The 18,897-nt window shown below is 49.0% G+C and overlaps 6 protein-coding genes across 6 annotated transcripts; 4 read left to right on the top strand and 2 right to left on the bottom strand.

Annotated features, from left to right (window-relative positions):
* Window positions 1-467: 467 nt before the first annotated feature.
* Window positions 468-857, top strand: DEU56DRAFT_698338 (uncharacterized protein; the record flags this gene model as incomplete). Its single annotated transcript, XM_041347277.1, has 1 exon — window positions 468-857. A coding segment is annotated over one exon (390 nt), but the record flags the coding sequence as incomplete, so codon positions are not given.
* Window positions 858-2,865: 2,008 nt separating this feature from the next.
* DEU56DRAFT_756667 (uncharacterized protein) lies at window positions 2,866-3,547 on the top strand (the record flags this gene model as incomplete). The annotated part of the gene is made up of 5 exons (XM_041350054.1): window positions 2,866-3,042; window positions 3,090-3,176; window positions 3,231-3,307; window positions 3,370-3,430; window positions 3,488-3,547. The coding sequence occupies 5 exons, from the start codon at window positions 2,866-2,868 to the stop codon at window positions 3,545-3,547; spliced, it is 462 nt and encodes a 153-aa protein (XP_041207727.1).
* A 375-nt stretch (window positions 3,548-3,922) lies between these two features.
* Window positions 3,923-5,621, bottom strand: DEU56DRAFT_913381 (Alpha/Beta hydrolase protein; the record flags this gene model as incomplete). Its single annotated transcript, XM_041357514.1, has 5 exons — window positions 3,923-4,338; window positions 4,397-4,454; window positions 4,507-4,595; window positions 4,755-4,958; window positions 5,009-5,621. The coding sequence occupies 5 exons, from the start codon at window positions 5,619-5,621 to the stop codon at window positions 3,923-3,925; spliced, it is 1,380 nt and encodes a 459-aa protein (XP_041207726.1).
* A 5,096-nt stretch (window positions 5,622-10,717) lies between these two features.
* On the top strand, window positions 10,718-11,338 carry DEU56DRAFT_756664 (uncharacterized protein; the record flags this gene model as incomplete). The annotated part of the gene is made up of 5 exons (XM_041350053.1): window positions 10,718-10,840; window positions 10,894-10,977; window positions 11,032-11,099; window positions 11,151-11,211; window positions 11,264-11,338. 5 exons carry the CDS (start codon window positions 10,718-10,720, stop codon window positions 11,336-11,338), a joined length of 411 nt encoding a protein of 136 aa, XP_041207725.1.
* Window positions 11,339-12,422: 1,084 nt separating this feature from the next.
* DEU56DRAFT_395802 (uncharacterized protein) lies at window positions 12,423-13,721 on the bottom strand. Its single transcript, XM_041346013.1, has 2 exons — window positions 12,927-13,721; window positions 12,423-12,878 (listed from the first exon to the last, which is right to left on the bottom strand). The coding sequence occupies exons 1-2, from the start codon at window positions 13,618-13,620 to the stop codon at window positions 12,505-12,507; spliced, it is 1,068 nt and encodes a 355-aa protein (XP_041207724.1). The 5' UTR covers window positions 13,621-13,721; the 3' UTR covers window positions 12,423-12,504.
* A 3,625-nt stretch (window positions 13,722-17,346) lies between these two features.
* DEU56DRAFT_949196 (uncharacterized protein) lies at window positions 17,347-18,655 on the top strand (the record flags this gene model as incomplete). The annotated part of the gene is made up of 9 exons (XM_041359096.1): window positions 17,347-17,607; window positions 17,670-17,715; window positions 17,768-17,908; window positions 17,962-18,027; window positions 18,080-18,148; window positions 18,194-18,276; window positions 18,326-18,422; window positions 18,481-18,488; window positions 18,538-18,655. 9 exons carry the CDS (start codon window positions 17,347-17,349, stop codon window positions 18,568-18,570), a joined length of 804 nt encoding a protein of 267 aa, XP_041207723.1. The 3' UTR covers window positions 18,571-18,655.
* Between the last annotated feature and the right edge of the window lie 242 nt (window positions 18,656-18,897).

The following is an 18,897-nucleotide window of genomic DNA, read 5'->3' as shown; positions in this document are numbered from 1 at the left end:
CCTACGAGCAGTATGTAGCCTATATAGCGCTATGTAGCACTTCGGTTTTTTCCTGATGTTATATGACGTTACAGCGACGATCCTTGTGTGGCATGTCATTACTTTGCTTATTCTACTGTCAGTGGTTGTTCCTCGTCCTCCATTTGTTCAGAAGCTGGTGTTCTTAATGATTCAGAAACCAGTATAGGCTGGCAAATGTGCGGAGACTTGTCAGGAAGAACTGGAACGCGTAGTAGATGAAGCGGCACCAACTCTTTTCTGAGCAGAGGAAGTGAGGCTCGCAACCGAGCGCAGATGGTTTCACGGTGTTCGTCCCGAGTGCCGCCCTTCCGATCAAGATATTCTTCGGATGCGGGCCCACCATGGTTATAGCCCGAACTTCATTCACCTTGCAGTTGTTGGTTCTGCTGGAGGTAGGAAGCCATTCTTCATCAATGCCGCCCATGATCCTGCTGCTGCTCGTACGCGATCCACGCCCAAACTTCTGGACAATTTGGTATGACAATCCTGGAGCCGGTACTCCAAACGTGCCTGATTCAAGTTGGCAGTATTTCAATGACATGGGCCTCTACATCTTCGATTGCATCCTCATCCACATTGACAATCGTGTATTGGACTCCAACCTTACCATCATCAGCGCCTGCGAGCAGTTCAATACTGTTGAGGCGTTAATTATTTACTCCAAGTCAGACCAACACATCAATAACATGGTGTACGACAGGATGCCAAGAGTTTTTGACCCTTTTGAATCCGACATCGATGAAGAGACACGTTCTCGTTTTCTGCAAATCAAATCAAATCTGAAGAATGGGGGGAAGTTCGTCGACGAATCACGCCAGAATGTGCGAATGAATCTCGAGGGCACTGGCAGGAACCTCTCCTAGGAATGTCTATATCATTTACAAGGACACCGTGCTTGCGGCACTGAGTAACTCACGCTCCTCAAAGACAATTGTTCGAGAATGTGAGCGTAAGCGTTTGCAGTCTGGGCGTTAAAAGTAAGTCAGATCGTCTTGCTCAATTGTCGATCAGATCGTTTAGTTTCTGCCCTAGGCCCGTCCTGAGCCCCCATTGACCACCCAAGTCTTGTATTAGTGCCAGATAATTACAGGGTTTCTCTTTTGTTTGCTTGTTTTGATCTGTGTTCTCATGTGTCGTCAGAACTTCTGCCCCCCCCCACCCCCAGTCTGGAGTTGTACATGATATCACATACTTATTTATTTTCGGTCTCGAATATCGGAAAGTGTCAATTTTTTTGTTACTTTGTAAACACATAGCTCCTACATCATTTTGAGTCGAAGGCACCACAATCAGAGGGGAGACTGATATATCATCTCTGGTATTAAAGATGAGGAAAGTAGCGTGAGGAATCTAATGAACAGTATTGTGAAACTGCACTTCCATTCCAGCCTTAAGGAGAAGTGTCAATCGTGTCAATCTGGTGTTCGGTGATTAACAACAGTCTCTTCTAATGACACGCATGGGAGTGGTGTCATTGTTCTCTCAGATTAGAAGTGGGAAAGAATGGAGTATGCAATACGGTATGACCTACACCTTTGAGTCATGGAAGTCGAGATCTTGGAACGTACAAGGATCGGAGGGGACCCTGGAGATAACAAGGTGATAAAATTACGAACATGACCCAAGTGTTTCACAGGCTGGTTTGTGTTCTAGAACTTCCAGTAATGCCCAACGACGAATGCAGTGAAGAGAAGAGCACACTGGCACTTGATTTGAACTCCTGATGCGGCAGTGATGGTCCGTCGGCTTGCATCCGACTTGAATGAAGCGGCACCAAGAATTTACGAGACCGTGACACGCATGGGGAAAATCGACTTGGAAGGTTGATTTTGAACGGGTACCTAACAGTCGCTACTTGGCTAGGAATGTGTCCTTGCGGAACAAGATCATCATCTGCATTTATCCGAGATATTATGTAATTAACTGTTCGCAGCGCGCAAATCGTCGGAGTCTTTCAGAAATCATCTTACCAGTGATGGGCGTTAGTGTCATGGTGTGGCGCGAACATGGCAGAATAGTGCAGACTCAGCATGCGCGAAGGCGGCAAACTTCGACTTAAGAATGACCAGGAAATGTACTTAACAAGCGATGGTCGAGCTCGTCTTTGCCACTCATGTAATTGGGACTTGCATTTCTCACGCCATAGAGAGCTGATCTACTTCGGAATGGTGACAGCATACTCGATCTTTGAATATGTAATCAAATCACCCAGCGGGCGGACCCCTAGTGACACAAGAACCCCATGGATGGGAGGCACCCGAGCAGCGAGGAATGATTGTGTCAATGCCTCAGCTCATTGACCCACCCCTAAGTTTAATGGTTTAGCTTCTTTAAGTCTAGTGTATTTCGGAATGGTAACATCACTCGTATAGAGAGCCGAAGTATTTCGGAATGGTAACAGGTCACACATCACTCACACAAGAACCATGGATGGGAGGAACCCGAGCAGCGAGGAATGATTGTGTCAATGCCTCAGCTCACACCGCTAAGTTTAATGGTTTAGCTTCTTCAAGTCTAGTCTTCATGATGATGTGTCATAGACACAGGGGAAAGAGGGGAGATGCAGTGGCATCCAATCTTCTAAGTGCCATTCAATTCCGCACAACAACGTCCCTGAAGATTTCTGGACTCTGAAGATCTGATAACAGCTGACTCGTATGATGGCATATGCCCGAAGCCGAGTGACTCGAGTCAAACCACTACAATGGTGATAGACCAACTCCGGCGCATCTGAATCATTATGGCACTTCAGGCAGGTATAAAGGTCGTAGCATTTCTTGTTATTCTATCAACAACTCTCTCTCACACCTAGCCACTCAATAACTCAGACCTCACTGCACCATCATGAGCGAGTCCGCCGACTTCACTGACTTCAACGGCCCAAGGGCGGGCGGTTACAAGATCCAGAATGTCTTTTACAGTACCCAGTATGCCGACTTGGCACGCGGTAGCCCTATTGTTGGCACTCCCATCACTGGATATCATGACGATACCTCGGTAGAAGGGCAGCAGAACTGCACCGTATGTGTCCATCATTACGATGCATTCTATACTTACCATCACCATAGTTCATGATATCATACACGGGCGGAACCAATGACCTTGTGACATTCATGAATCCAAAGAGCCAGAGTTATGCCACGGCCAATGCACTGGTTGGTCTGTCTGGCGTTTGATAAATGCAGATCGCTAACAGCATGAAATAATAGAAAAAGAAGCTTGAAGGCAATGGCAATCCCGAGGTGTTCAAATTGATCGAGTCCCCATCGTCCAGGGGCGAATACATGTGAGTAGTGATGGTCTTCTGTCCACAGGTACTGAAAACTCGTTCGTCTCCTATTTCTACAGCATATGCATGGAAAACTCTGACTATGTGTGGTACCTTGATAGCAACGAGGACAGCACCCAGGTATGATTTCATCAGCGATTCTTTTGTTTGTTGGCTTTAATAGCAACATCACTCTAGATTAGGCTTGCTGCGTCTCCTTCTGAGACGGACAAGAGGCAATTCTGGAAATTTATGTAGCGGGAATAAGTCGTTCAGGCAGGGGGAGAACTCGTTGCTTTTCAAGTTGGTCGCCTGTGAAATATTGTACTCGTTAGCCAGATCCCAGGAATAAATGTTTTGTTACGTGCTGTCTGAATACCCTGGAGTCCTGGTGCATACTGACACCGACACTTCACAGAAATCCGCGAAAGTAGCACAACCAAGGTTGGGGGATGCATGCGAGGTTCAGAGCGTCCTCCATAACTCGCAGGCAACCGAAGTTACCTTTCACGCCCCGGAAGGCGCCGAGTTGTGATACCCACTAAAACCCTGTCTCGGTGGAAGATCGACAGCACAAAATTGTTGGTCCGTATGGTACTGTCCCTAAGGAAGACTGTGTTTAGTGTATTACCACTACTCAACTAGGCTTTGACCCAGCTTCTTGAACCAATCTCTCCCAGCCTCCCACGAAACCCTCGCCGCCTCCACCCCATCAAGCGAATGTGATTCCCCCTTAAACCACATCTCCACGCTCCTCTCCCTGCCCTTAAGTGCATGATAAAACCTCAACCCCTGCGCCGGTACCACACACAAATCGTCTTCTCCAATCAACAACAACACAGGCACGCGTACATAATCCACGTGCGCAATGGGCGACGCTTCGAATAGTGTTTGGAACGTAGCGGGTGTCATCAGTGAGTCTGGTGTGAACTGGAGCCCTAATTCGGCGCAGGCCCAGTCAGGGATGTCAGATGCTGCTAGTTCGCCCGCGCTAATCACGGGGTTGCGCATCACTGCTGCATTGAATAAGGTTGGGTATTGGCCTATCACTGTGTGTGAGTGTCAGTGTGAAAAGGGTGTTGTTTATATTTTTTGGAGGAGTCTTACGGTGCGTGGCGAGGGATACCGCCGTGACTTCCACCTTGGACGACTTGTCGTCCATGCTCTGAGATACCGAGTCGGATGAGCTCGTTGACGATCTCTAAGACGTCTTGTACGTCCATTGTTCCGCAGTTCCCGAGGAGTTTTTGGATGGATTTCTCGCCGAATCCCATGGAGCCGGTATAGTTGGGAAGGGAGAGGGTATCTGCGAGTATGTAAGTGATCGGTAGTCCCGAAGTTGGCCTTTTTTTTTTTCTTTTTTGAGTCTAATTTATGTCTTGTTGGGGTAAGCTACCATATGTAAGACATTGCTAACTAGGAGAGGGGAACACCTGTGTTCCCCACCGCGTTGGCAGGGACTTACATCCTTCTAGGGCTAGTGCAGCAGTAGCTGGAGAGAATGCTGTTGTCGATGATGCATGGGGTCCTCCATGTGGAATGGTAACGCAAATGGGTTTCGGGCCAGATGTCGTGGAAGCTTTCTTCGACTGAATAACAAGAGTCTCTGTTGGAGGACATGCACCGATGGGTATGGCCGACGCAGTGAGATCGCTGAGCGCTTTCTCGGCTGAGGGACATGATTAGAGTTGGCAAGAGCCCAAACTGACTTGAACGTACTTGCGAAAGATATCGTTGGCTTATCTAGGACTTTCCAATTGAGGTTGTCATGTTGATCAAAGTATCCTGGTAATACCTCGGATGGGGTAGTAGGCGTGCTCCTTGAACAGATGAACCGCGTCTTGTCGTCTGTAGCATGTAAGCTCCAACTATACAAAGGTTCATCATCGTGTATTTTTGTCTCGTCTGAAATTGCTCCAGATTCTGTATTAATAAAGATGATGGTTGCACGAGAGCGCCATAAAGATTGGAGCACGATGTAGATACGGCCTCCATGATGCAAAAACGGGCTGGAGGACATGTTATACTCAGGATATAGACCTGGAAAGTCATTTTCGGGGGTAGGCTCCATTATGGTGTCCACAAGGACCTTGTTGGTACCTGTGGTTAGGTCGCAAGATTCCAGAGAAACGCAAGATGCATGAGGACCGCCGACGGGATTTGAGAACCAGAAGAGTTTAATGGGCGTCTGATTGTCATCGTATAACACACGAGGTGAACAGCAAGACTGTTCTGGTGGAGTCAGCTTCAATGAATTGCAAGAGATTTTAGTGCCAAAAGGTGTCCCTTGCACGGTTGCTGACTCGGAAAGTTTGATCTCCCATATGCCCATAGGACGATTGAAACACCACTTGACCCCCAGTAGTCGGCCGTCTTTGGTGTGTTCGTGTCCACTGGCGTAGATGACATCTTCCGTCGCAAAAGTAGCTTGGCCGAATAGGACGGGTACTCAATTGGGTACTAGGTTGTGCCAATGAAAGGGGCCAGGGCAAAGAGCAACATGTTTTGCTTAGCAGCCTTGGTGAAAGCTGTGGACCTTGTCCAGCGAAATAGGAAAATGGTGGATCTTTTCTTTGTGCGAGATCTTTCACCAAAGTGCGGGGTGTATCTATATTTGGGGTAAGGATCATCTGAACGATCATCATCGCTGTTGACGTTTGCTTCGGCCGTATATAGAAGGAGCTCTCCCAGCTCGTCCCCCCTCCGACACATCACGTGACTTACCCGCCGGCATCCAAAAAAGGCTATGATGGTTTATTTTCTCGTCCTCAAGTCCCTCTCAGTCGAAGACAATCATGATTGTCCTAATGGACTTTGTACAATTCAGAAGACACGCATTTACCAAAGGTATAGCCAAGAACGGCTCCTTGATAGATTGAGGAGTCCAACTCGTCAAGGGAGACCTGGTCTACCTGTCGACAGTGAATCTATCCCTGCCCAAAGGCCGAGCACGCAAACTTGCTCCCAAATTCGTGGGCCCCTTCAATATTTTACAGGACTACAAGAATAATGCCTTCCTGTTGGATCTTCCCCCCGAGTTGAAACAACGGGGAATCCACCCGGCTTTTCATGCCAGCCTCCTGCGGCTGCACGTTCCCAACGACGATCGTCGCTTCCCAGGCCGGCAGCTCAATCAACTCGCGGACATCGGTACTCCCGAGGAATGGTTGGTGGCTCGTGTCACTGACCATCATGGCCAGGGTGGCAGTGCCCTCTTCAAAGTGGAGTACACCACTGGTGACTTCGTGTGGCTTCCCTACCACTCCGTCTCCCGTCTTGAGGCCGTGGGCCAGTACTTAGAGGCCCTGGGAGTGCCTGGTATCCTCCACCTCCCCAGAAAGATCTCGCCGGTCCCACCCAATATTGGGGTTGCCGCAGTGAGTAATCCATCTGAAACTAGTGATATTGTCTTCACTATGGTTGACAGGTTATTGGCCGAACTACCCGGTATCCCCTGCCCCTTAAAAACCAAGGATAGCAGGTCGCACTCCCCATCCTGTCCTTCACTCCCTTGCCCTATGGTTGCCCCCCATACCATTCCCCCCTCGTCTGACGCTATGAACGTCGACGGACCCACCCCCCCTGGCTCTGAACCAGGGGAAATCCCCCACCAGGACGTCTCACACCCCCCGCGCTCTCCACATTCCCGTGGAGGGCGGGGCAGGCGACGCAGGGGGCGGAGTGGGCCTCAATACCACCCTCCGTGTCGTGAGTCTAACTCCGACGCGATGAACGCATTCTCCCGCTTCTTCCGCGCTGAAGCTCTCGCCAAAGAGCTTGCCATCAGGAAGGACGCGTATGCCTTTGACGCGTTGGTCAAGGCTGATAGGGAGGCGGAACGCACGGAGCATCGTCAGCGCGTTCGACACCTGACCCTGGACAACAGAGGGCCACGACGCCAACCACAGCACACTCACTTTCACCCATCCCCACCAAGGCACCAGCCCACGCAGCTCACTGCTCCCCAGATCATCGCGGCTGCATCTGCATCTACGCCCAGCACCCTTCCCCTGATCCCCAGTCCCCCTGCCCAGCCTGTTGACCCAGGCCGTGATGTCCTGGACATCATAGCCGCGTCTGAGCAATTGGACCTGGAGCGCGATGACTGCCTCCATGGTGAGGTGAATGAAGTCTTCTTCAGTAGAGTCCTCGTTGTTAGCTTACTCCTGACAAATGTCCTAACACTAGCATTTTCGCTAGCTATGGTGAATCGACTCCAGATGCATTTGTTACACTACCTGTATTTATTGTAAACTAACATAAGGTACAAATAGGTACAAAAATGATCGTATGTAAGTGCGCGACATTGCGACGTATGGTACCTGACTGCGCTCGAAATGACTATGAAACAAATAAATCCAACACTAGCGGCCATGAACTCCATGGCCCATGGGCATCGCCTCCTCCTCCTAGGAGCTCTCGCATACTAAAATTGTGGGTCTCCACGTGGAGGCCCGGAGGGCGTATGTAACGCTCGACTTTCCACAAAAGCCAATAGTACGGATATCGTACCTAACGTCCAATATCCGTACCCGGCACCTCCCCTTCCCACTTAGCCCCTAGTCACCTAGTCTCATTAGCACTTTCTTTATTCACTTTTGTTCCTACTTCACCCGAGCCTCTCCTCCCCTATATAAGCTAGTTTACATAGTACAGGAGAGGTAGTTGATCCTTCTACCCCCCTTTGAGAAACAGAGGTTTAGTTCTGACAGTTTACTCAGACTCTCTTAAGTTCTCGCCTCGAAATTCAACTCGTCTCGTGTGAACGTTTTACAAACGCCACACCTTTATACCTTGCTGAAAGCTCCATTAGGTTCCAGATGCCGAAGTCAGCATCGCGCTTCGTCCGAGTCTCAGTCCTGGGTGACGACTGACTTGGCTTCGGGAACATCGCACGCCGGATTCCACTGGAGCCTTCTTCATTACAGTTCGTCATGTGCTTCTATTAGTCGTTGGGCCTATTCATCTTTCTTTGACACTCCGATATCTCCACACGACTTGGCCGCTACGTTACGTAGAGAATATCTAACTCTCCACCATCCCCATTTCAAACGAGGGTACAAGTCAGGCAATCACAGAAGCAGCTTATCGGGGGTGATAACACCTTCCATGCATGCTGTCATTGACCAGAGATCCAATCACGAAACTTGAACAATTGCTCGACATTTGTCAAGAGGTTTTGTCCGCATCACCCCATCTGTGCTTGTGTCACATCAGTCAGGGTCGCCATTGTATTTCCGTTCAAGCCATTATGCGAGGCGAAGCCACGACCGGGATAGACAATCATGGTTCGAAAAATTGTTCTGTTTTGGAGGTCAATGGCGGCCTGTGTTGTGCCAACAAGGAAAAACCATAGGTCTGACCGTCTGGTTAAGGTGGACTACCAGGACCGTCAGGCCCCACTGGCCACCCCAATCATTGTGATCTGAGAGTGCGATTGAGTTGGTCCTGTAAGGGGATGCAGATTCTGACATCTTACGTACAGACTTGATCATAACTCCCGAGGTCGTTTCCGAGAAACAGCAAGAATTTATGGAAAAGGCACGGCGATCAATATGCAAGATCAATTTCTTTCTTTCTTTTTTTTTTTTTTGGGGGGGGCACTGGTAAGGTTGTTTTCGACTGTGGTACATCCATTTCTGTGGTTCTTGTGCCACCGCTCAGCGAGTCATTTTGAAATGCTCCAAGATGCCCGAAATTTCTCTGGAGAGAAGGCGCAGGATCTGGATGACCCCCTTTACTACTGTGGTACATACATTTCTGTGGTTCCAGATCCAAACCATGTCTGCTTCCGCCTGGTCCTGGACTCCCTCCCACTGACCCCCTCGCGAGTCGCACCTTTCCAGCTCTGAAAGAGCTTGTCTCGCCCTCCGACACCCTACAACATTTTCCCTGCACCTCCCCGCACGATTCTCGACTCCTCTCGCACCTCCTCTATCCTCTCGCATCTTCCCCTACATATTTACTTCTTCTTGCGCCCTTCAATAGTACTGCACCACCACCATTATCTCTGTAGCCACATGCAGCTACTACCGATGACTACCCAAAGCATACCTCACTGTGCCATCAACCAGATGGCCCACATCAAACCATTTATTTGACAGTTACACCTAACTTATAGGCGGCGGAGTCTTGCGGGTCTATACAGGTTTCCACTATGAATTGTAGATACATGAACCACTTGATGTTTTCGAAACGCCAGAAACCCATGGGAGCGTAGTACTATTCTCGACCTCTCCCTCTCAAATTAATTGCATTTAATTGGTTTGATTTCTGAGTGAAACCATTCATCTATAACTCGACCGTCCTTCGAACTTCTTCAACTTTGAGCGTTCAACACAGTCACAGTCATCAGTTCAGACCGTTAGTTAACTTAGTCCGACCTGTCTGGCTTTTTGTTTTGGATGTGACTATTTTTGCAACTACCTTACTTATGAAAAGGTTCAATTTCGGTATTGTCCATAGGCTACAGTCTAAAATGCGACCTTACCAGGCACCCAAAAGGAAAGTCAGAAATTAATCTTCCATGTTGATCGCCGTGCCTTTTCCGTAAATTCTTGCTGTTGCTCGGACGCGACCTCGGGAGTTATGATTAAGCCTGCATGGAAGATGTCAGAATCTACTACTCATCCCCTTACAGGACCAACTCAATTGCACTTTCAGATCAGAATGGTGGGGATGGCCAATGGTGTAAGAGTGGGTCTCATGGACCACGTTCGCCGCATGATATCTGACGCGACTGAGTGCTCTGAGTCTTGACGGTCCTGCCTTTCTCCCCTAGCAAGACGGTAGGACATATAGTCGTTCCTTGCTGTGACCACGCGGGCTGCTATTGATCTACAACAGAACAATTGTTCGAATCGTGATGGGCTATCTCTGTCGTGGCTTCCCCCCGATCGATGACTCAGATGCCCCACCGGTAGGACGTGATTGCGACCCTGTCTGATGTGACACAAAACACATGAATGGGGTGATGCGGACAGAATACCTTGACAAATACCAAATCGTTCTCAAGTTGCTTATAGGATCTCTGGTCTATGACAGCCTGCATGGAAGACGTCATCACCCCTGATAGGCTGATTCGGTGATTGCCTCACTTGTATTCTCTGCATAACGTAGCGGCCAAGTCATGTGGAGATATCGGAGTGTCAAAGAAAGATGAATAGGAGGCGGCCCAACGACTAATAGAAGCACATGACGAACTGTAATGAAGAAGGCTCCAGTGGAATCCGGCGTGCGATGTTCCCGAAGCCAAGTCAGTCGTCACCCAGGACTGAGACTCGGACGAAGCGCGATGCTGACTTCGGCATCTGGAACCTAATGGAGCTTTCAGCAAGGTATAAAAGTCGCAGCATGTCCCGCCATTAGTTCCCACCAACCAACCAACTTCAACAATCCTCTCTCACTCAATACTCAGCAGAATCAATCATGAGTAACATGATCCCCAGCGGCAATTACGTGATCCAAAACGTGTTGTACAGCGAAAGGTATACTGCCATGGCAGGACCTGACAACAACTCCGAGGTTGTAGGCCATGATGTTCCCAATACCGTACGCGCACACCGCAACAGCGACATGCTTTCCGTGCTAATCAATGCCCGTAGATCAAGGTTGATGTCCTGGACTTGATTTCTCATCTTGCGACCCTCTATGATACGAACAAAGGGAAGTATATTACCATTGAAAACGTGAGTCTATCTGGTGTTGAGATATGCGAGATTACTCACAGCATCAAATGATAGGGCCTAGTCGTAGGCAGGGACGAGCCTCAGGTGCTCCAGTTGTCCTCGGAGGACGGTGAAAACTTTACGTGAGTATGATCTTCGGTTCCAACGGCACCGAGAATTGATTCGTCCCGCAGCATCCATGAGCAAGACATCAACTTGGTGGGCCAACTCCCAGATGGCGGAAACTGGACCCCGGTTTGTTTTTCATCAGTGACCTTTGATCGATGTATGACCGATATTACTCCAGGTCATTGCTGCTCCAGCCCCTCACCCGGGCGTTGAGGGCTCCACGAGGAAGTACTGGAAGTTCGTGCCGGCGTAATAAGATGTCTTGGAATGCAAGGATACCTACTGGTAGTTTCTGTTGCTTTAACTCGTCTCAGTCGGAGAATGCTTGTACTACTGATTAGCTCACGGTCGCGATGTACTATGCAAAGACATGTTTGTGACTTTCCTTGGCTGGATGACGAGGTATCCGATGGTAGCGCGAGGTTATAAACTTCAAGCCACGAAACATATTGAGTCCGCTACTGGTATGCTCTGCAGTCGCGAGTGCTTTCGTGGCTCCTCAGAACCTGGCTGGACGGTCGAACTGTTTGATGAGGCCGAACTAGAGCTGACAGCATGAGGTCGTGAAAGGATGCATGATAGCAGTGCGGAATAACACACTGGGCATAGCGGCCGTGAAAACTTTGTTCGACCATTGCGAGATTGTGATGCAAATCTGCTGCTGATAGCACATCCCAGCAATCACTTGCGAGGTAAAGATGAAATATCAGCAATGTTCAACTGACGTGGAGACGGAGAAATGGTGGTATGAATATATACTTGAACACGGAGATGAGGAGAAGAGCTTATCGATATTGTGAGTGATCTTGGGACAAAATAGTCAGTGCCAGATAGGACAGGGGCTGTAGCGTACCGAACAACCAAAAAGTTCTGGGACGCATCTACTCTTGCAATGGAGACAAGGTCAGTCTGATCAACCGTGTACCAGTCGCATTAGGCCTGGGGTTTGATGACAGGATTCCGCGCTCATACCAGACGCATGCTTCCCCAGAGAGTGCCAGTGACTGTTCGTGGGTAAAACGTATCGCCACTGCAAGCGAGGACCAAGCACAAGACACATGGTGTTGTATCCTCCATTCTTCTATTCGCAATCTGTGTCAGCGCTCAGGTCTGAGGTTGCATCTATTTTAGGGTATTTATCTCCCTGCAACATACACCCCGAACTTGGCTATTGCGGTGGTTCGGAGACCCTCACCCCCTCTAACATGGTAGTACTATCCTCCTTCACAACTTCTCATCTATGCGCGCGTCTGTGACTGGAAAGTCGCTGTATCCTTTGGGTGTGAGATCACCGACCATGTAGAATGTTGCATGATCGGGTTTTTCCAGCGGGAGATCGTACTTGATGCGGATCGGGAGGTCAGGCTGTTGGAAGGTTTAGGATACGAGGACAGAATCAGACGCAAGAGGAGGTAGATGTCAGCAAGACAGCACACACGCAAGGAAAATGTACAACTTGAAGAAGAACGAACACGGATCTTCACAAGAATGGAACAAGCTCAAAGGACTCACGTTCGGGATAAACAACCTTCCAAACGCCACCAAACCCCCCTTCTCCTGCGCGGTGTCGATTGCGGTCTGTCGTGTGTGCCCACCTGCACTGATAAACACTCGGTTCTTGCCCTCCTCGCACCATATCTCGCGCAAGAAATCGATGTCACTGTCCGGTGGTATATCCGCATCCACAATCCCACCGATGCCTGGCTCGCAGACATGGAGGTAGGCGAGGTCGTACTTCCGAAGCTGGCTTACGAGGTAAGAGAATTGTGGCTTAGGGTCGGGGAGACCCATGTCTAATAAGGGTGAGTCCAGCGCGAAATAGGGACGGAAAAAGCATGCACCTTGAAACGGACTCCATGGACTCAGCCTCAGGCTGACCCTCTCAGCCCCAAGCTCTTTCACCAGAGCATCCACAACCTCGATCATGAACCTCGCTCTCTTCTCGATACTTCCACCCCACCCGTCCTCCCGGATATTACTCACCTCTTGCAAGAACTGGTCGGGAAGGTATCCGTTTGCGCCATGAAGTTCAACACCATCGAAGCCTGCTGCGACGGCGTTCCTGGCGGCGGTGACATAAGTTTCGATGAATTCCTTTATTTCCGGCTCTGTGAGGGCGTGCGGGACAGGTGTAGGCCTTCTGGAGAGTGGGATAGGTGAGGCAGAGACAAGCGGAGCACCACACTCCTTGGCGAGGACATCTGGATATGCTGCCCTCCCAAGTGCCCATAACTGACAAAAGATAAAGCTCCCCTTCTCATGTACGGCATCTGTGACCTCCTTCCATCCTGCGACTTGTTCCTCCGTACAGATGCCAGGGACGAAGTCACACCCGCCAGCAGCCGGGGAGATGAAGGTGGCCTCTGTGATGACGAGGGTTCCGGGGACGGATGCGCGTTGGGAATAATAAGCGGCTGCGTAGGGTCCGGGGACATGGTTAGGATAGGTGCGACAACGGGTGAGGGGGGAGAGGACGATGCGGTGGCTGAGGTCCATGTGCCCCACCTTGATGGGGTTGAAGAGTGCGACTGTCATCGTGGGCTAGTGTGTTTGGGTAGTTTGACCATGAGCTCGACAGGTGCATTTTATACTAAGTGATTGTGAGATATATCCACCGTCCTAGTGAGCTGGCATTAAGTGAACTGATCGACTGAAACTTTGGTGGCGACGTTGATCGGAGCACGTGATGCTACTGAACCCGATTTCTTCCTCCTCCAATGAACTTAATTTTCAGCTTAAAAGCTAGATACTCCGGATCTGAATCATGGCCCATCTGTTGTCAATACATCGTATTTTTTTAACCAGCGCCCTCAGTCATAACGCTTGGCCAGGTGCACATGCTAGTTGCCAATATCACTTGCTTTGCCAATCATCCTCCCTTATCACCCACGGTGTGATTCAAGGCTCTAGTCATGATTGTATATACCGTGGGAAGTAATATTTTTTCCCCTACTGCCAGCAATCTCATGAGCAATATTTGAGCTGCAATCTGAAAGTGATATGAATCCAAAGTCGTAATAATTTTGATTGTACTCCAGCAGTAGTTGTCCCTGCCCACGCTTCAAAGGGTTCATTCAATGGACACGAGGCTGCCTCCCTGATTCGCACGACGTGACTAAAAATCGTCCTAAAACTTTATTCAATACCCCATCATGGATTGGTGACCGAGGGGGAGTCGTGGGAGGTTGCTGTAAATCAGTTCTGGTGGATTTAGAATTCACACCTCATCTATAGACAAAGAAATGAGTTATATATGTACATGTACACACAACACAAAATACATTCCGCACTACGCTCAAGAAATCCGTGGATCCTACTAGTCAGCAAAGTGTGTACAGGCATGATTCTCAACCACACCCCAATTGAAAAATCTAGTCCATCTCACTCGGACAGGAGCGTGGTACCCAACCATTAACGGAAGTGCAGTACGACTCGGTAATAGCGTCGGACTGGGCTGCGGACTGGTACCCAACCCTGATCCGTCCCATTTGCGTGCGCTTGTGCATACAGGCCTGATACTGTCCTTAACCACTGCATTACACACATCGGTCTAATTGCCGCCAGAGGACCGCCTAAGCTGTGGACTTGTTTGTAAAGTAGTACACGCGTATCTGCACATTTACGAAAATATCGCTCAGGAAAGCATTCAGAGACACACTTGTCTGATCGAGGTCGCTCCAGGCAAATACCTGCAACAGGGGAGGTAGAGGAAGCTGTCGGTCCGATGGTAATATTGTGGTCCGTTGTAGTTGAGAGAGTTTGCATCTGACATGGAGAGTTGGCGAAATCTGGTTGTCGGGATTATAGTGCACGAAAGTGTGCCATTGAGGATTGTTCTCGCAGATGACTGGAGCCATATAGGGAGCTCCGAGGGCAAAAAATTGTTGAACATCTTTAGGCTCTGTATCAAACGAGTTGAACTCCACGGGTATGGTCTCACTCGAAGTGTCCTGACCTTGGTTGTATCACGTGGGGGCAATACTGGAAAACCAGCAGACTTTTATGTGCTATCGAGAAGATCGTGTCAAATCCACCCAAAAACAGGGGTAAGTATGAACACCCCAAGAAACTATCTTGAACGAAGAAATCATCATAACCAGAAGTCCTGTAAAATAGACTTAGCATCGTATGAGATATGATCAAAGAACAAAGAACTACCTCGATCTCACTCATGCAATGGGCTTCAGCTGAAATGTGCGACGTCAGCCTGTCCATTGACCGACGCTATCAGCGCGAAATTCAGGACAAACGGATGTCGGCGAGGATAGTAATGTTACTCTCAAAAATCCGATTAAGAACATCATATTAGTGGAGAAACAAGTCAGAGAATGAATAAAAACAACTTGAAGTTGTTATGCGATACGAGCACTGGAACCACTGAATTTCACGAGCTGAAATTAGCTGGTGCCGGTTCATAGGGAACGAATTGGGGCGAGCACCGATGGAGGTTCGCGGGTTACACAGCCAAAAAAAGGCTGACACTAATATGCTTGAAGCTAAGACACTGTATGTGAGCGCCGTCAGTCTGTGGGACTTGAAAATTTATAATCATGCCTCAGTTCGGATCGAAGAACACCAGGTTGCGACATGTGCGAAGACCAGGGTCGGACGGCTTTAGGTTTGATCTCATAGACCCGATTCTGTGCTGGTGGCAGAGAACAAAGAACAACATGAAGTTACGCAGAGAGTCGCCGGAATCACCAGACCTCGCTAAATTTCGCGAAGTGGAATTAACTGGCGCCAATTCCTAGGGGGAAGTTATAAGCGCCGATGGAGATTCGCAGACAAATTACGGATTGTACCGGTAAAAGAGTTGACGCTGGTATGCCTTCTCCAGAGCTAATGTTAGTACCAGCCCCACATCAATTTGACTTTCGTTCGTTGATCTCAGACTGATCATACCTGAGTCCGCGTTTGCCCAGATCCTGTCTGCCAACATCATGACATCGACTGCGACTCTACGGCTGCCAATTTTTAAGAGTTCCGTCGATCGGACTTGTGGTTGATTGCATTGTCTGCGGTGTTGTTGTCTCGCTCACGATCTGTCAGAGTGATGACAACAGCGATGCAGGCAAGCCGATGCGGCGAAGGTAAGTGCCCTGTGGTGTCGTACTGCAGGGTGTTGATATCTGTGCAGGAATTTTGACTGGCCTGAACTTTCCTGCCGGACCCTGCAAGGACCCTGAGTCATTGAGTCAGAAGGGTTGACGTTGTGGCTTTCCTCCTCGGCGAACGCCAGAGGATGTCCGACTCCTCCCGTCCGGCTCTATCCGGCTCACTGTGATTTTTGCAGCTTCTAATGTCCTACCGCCGTGAAGGTGCCAACCGCCCACGACTTTGCAAATTACTAGATTCAGTGGTACGTCTTCCTACGTCTTCTCACTATTACTACTTGGTCTGATGGACTTCTCGGATTCTACAGCCATGTTACTCACTTAAAATTGAAACTTATACACACGCCATCGAAGGATGACAATCATTGGGTTCGTTTTTGTAATATGATTCCCGCAGTGTAGGTATTGCTTCTGTTGCCACGGAGTTCGGGACAAATGTTTTTCCGTCATCGAGTATGAAGGAGGATGAATGACTTATGCGATACAAAGCGGATACCGCGTCGTTACAATGGTTCCAACTTCAAGGTTGCTTGCAGCCGCTCGTCAACGTGAATTAAAATGCATGGGATTGAATCATTGTCCTTTCAGGGCCCTAGTAGGCCACATCGGTGAGTCAGACGTCGAACTCGGGGTTTTACATTCCCTGACTTTGTGGCTAGTCTCTCGTAGGCGGGCCATAAAAGCAAGAAGACAGCTGTTCCTTCTGTATTAGCACAATAGGGGATAGTCCCGATTTCGAAGACATATGCCTTTTTCTCTGGATGCCTCCATGATCTTCTAGTCGTCAATTGCAATCTCACATTCTAGCCCTAGAGGTCACTAGGCCGCCTCCTTTCCTCAAGGGTACCCAGCTGTTCGAGTGACTCCGGCGGAGCAGGTAGCAGCCGGAATGAACAATGTCAACTCGGATCTCTCGCATCATACATTTCAGTAATTTATGATTCTTCTTTTGGGACTGATTTCTTAGCGCCCAGCACTCGGCTCTCATCTTATGGTAAACCCCATTACCGGAATCTGACGCGTTCAATTCCCATGGAGTACGTGGCTAGCCTAGAGCGGCATAAGAAATCAAACAAAACCAGTGCGTGATTGTTGATAATAACCTTCTTATAAGACACAGGTGCGCGAAGGCGGGCATGTTACGTTCATGTCTATCCCAAAAGGCATCGCATTGATAACTGGGTCTGCGCAGGGAATAGGCCGTGGCATCGCCCTGCGGCTTGCACGGGATGGTTTCGACGTCGCTCTCAACGACTTACCCAACAAGGATGCTAAGTTGGATTTGGTAGCGACTGAAATTAAAAGTTTAGGGAGACGAGTCTGCGTCATTCCCGCTGACGTGAGGGTCGACAGAGAAGTCAAAGAGATGGTCGACAATGCTGTTACCAAGCTTGGTGGATTGGACGTCGTTAGTCACCCTTCTCATCTCACTGCTCAATACGTGTGTTCACTGAATATTAATGTGTGCAGATGGTTGCTAATGCCGGAGTACTGACGTTTGCCTCGCTTCTATCAAGTACGATTTCAGCCGAGTCGACAATTGACGATTTCTCAACGTCATCCACTAGCAACTGTTGAGACATGGGACCGGATTTTCTCAGTAAACGCCCGTGGAACTTTTCTGTGCTACAAGTATGCTGCCATGCAGATGATTGAACAGGGTCGTGGTGGTCGAATCATTGGTGCGAGCTCGCTCGGGGGCAAAATCGGTGCGTCATGAATATGAGTTTGCACGAGTATTTTTATCCAGACAACTGGACAGGCTTTCCCTACAATTCCTCGTATGGAGCGAGCAAATTTGCAATTCGAGGGCTTACTCAAGTTGCAGGTAAATGTTAAGATACTCGCATGGGCAGCCTTTGATAAAGGCCGCTTGACAGCTCTTGAGCTTGGCCAACATGGTATTACTGTAAATGCATATGCTCCTGGCGGGATAGAGACTCCAATGGGTAAGTTTGAACCAATTTCCGCTTTCGTAGCTGATTCCTAGCCAGCCGAGAGTATGATGGATGAGTCTGGGAACGTGGATTTGGCAAAAATTTTCGACGATCCTGTCTCAAGGAAGTGGGTGGTAGCGGTAAGTATAGCCAGATATGAATACCTGCTTTCCTCACAACCTCGATAAGTTACTTGAGAATGTTCCTATCAAGCACGCGGGACAGCCCGAAGATATAGCTAGCATTGTAAGCTACCTCGCATCGAAGGAAGCGCACTTCATTACCGGTAAACTCATAGCTTCATTGAGCCTGTCTTTTGCTCACGTACCATATAATTTTTCCAGGTCAATGTGTAGGTCAAGTTGGTCCGTTGCACACAGCTAATCTGATTTTCTTCCCAGATTTCTGTCGATGGAGGAATCAGCATGAACTGAGAAGGCCAAGTAAATGATTATGTTCTTACTTCTCGCAGATCCTATGATGTGATTACAATATTAACTCCAGTATTTCCCTCCGCTTCGAGTATTGGCAAGTGGCGTTGTTTGCCCATGTCCCCAGTGCTAGCCAAATGGAACCAAGTCTAAGAATCTTCGAGTGGAGTCCCTATGAACATACATCTATTTGGACGAGCCTATGTAACATGGCCAGTGCCCCATCCAGACAGAATGGCATGCGCAGTAATGTGATTTTGTGATTCCAAATGTCCGAACTCACCCTCAGTGCGATCCATGAGAGAACAAAGGGAGCGATGGGTAGCTGGG

Source organism: Suillus clintonianus, assembly GCF_016758775.1.
Source record: "Suillus clintonianus strain FC179 chromosome Unknown DEU56scaffold_42, whole genome shotgun sequence".
NCBI lineage: Eukaryota > Fungi > Basidiomycota > Agaricomycetes > Boletales > Suillaceae > Suillus > Suillus clintonianus.
The sequence above is the reverse complement of the archived record's forward strand: the minus strand, read 5'-3'. Positions and strand labels throughout refer to the sequence as shown.

Coding starts and splice junctions, on each gene's coding strand:
- DEU56DRAFT_395802 (XM_041346013.1), bottom strand. CDS start 13,620: ATGACAGTCGCACTCTTCAACCCCATCAAGGTGGGGCACATGGACCTC. Junction 12,879..12,926: donor TCCATGGAGTCCGTTTCAAG/GTGCATGCTTTT, acceptor CACCCTTATTAG/ACATGGGTCTCCCCGACCCT.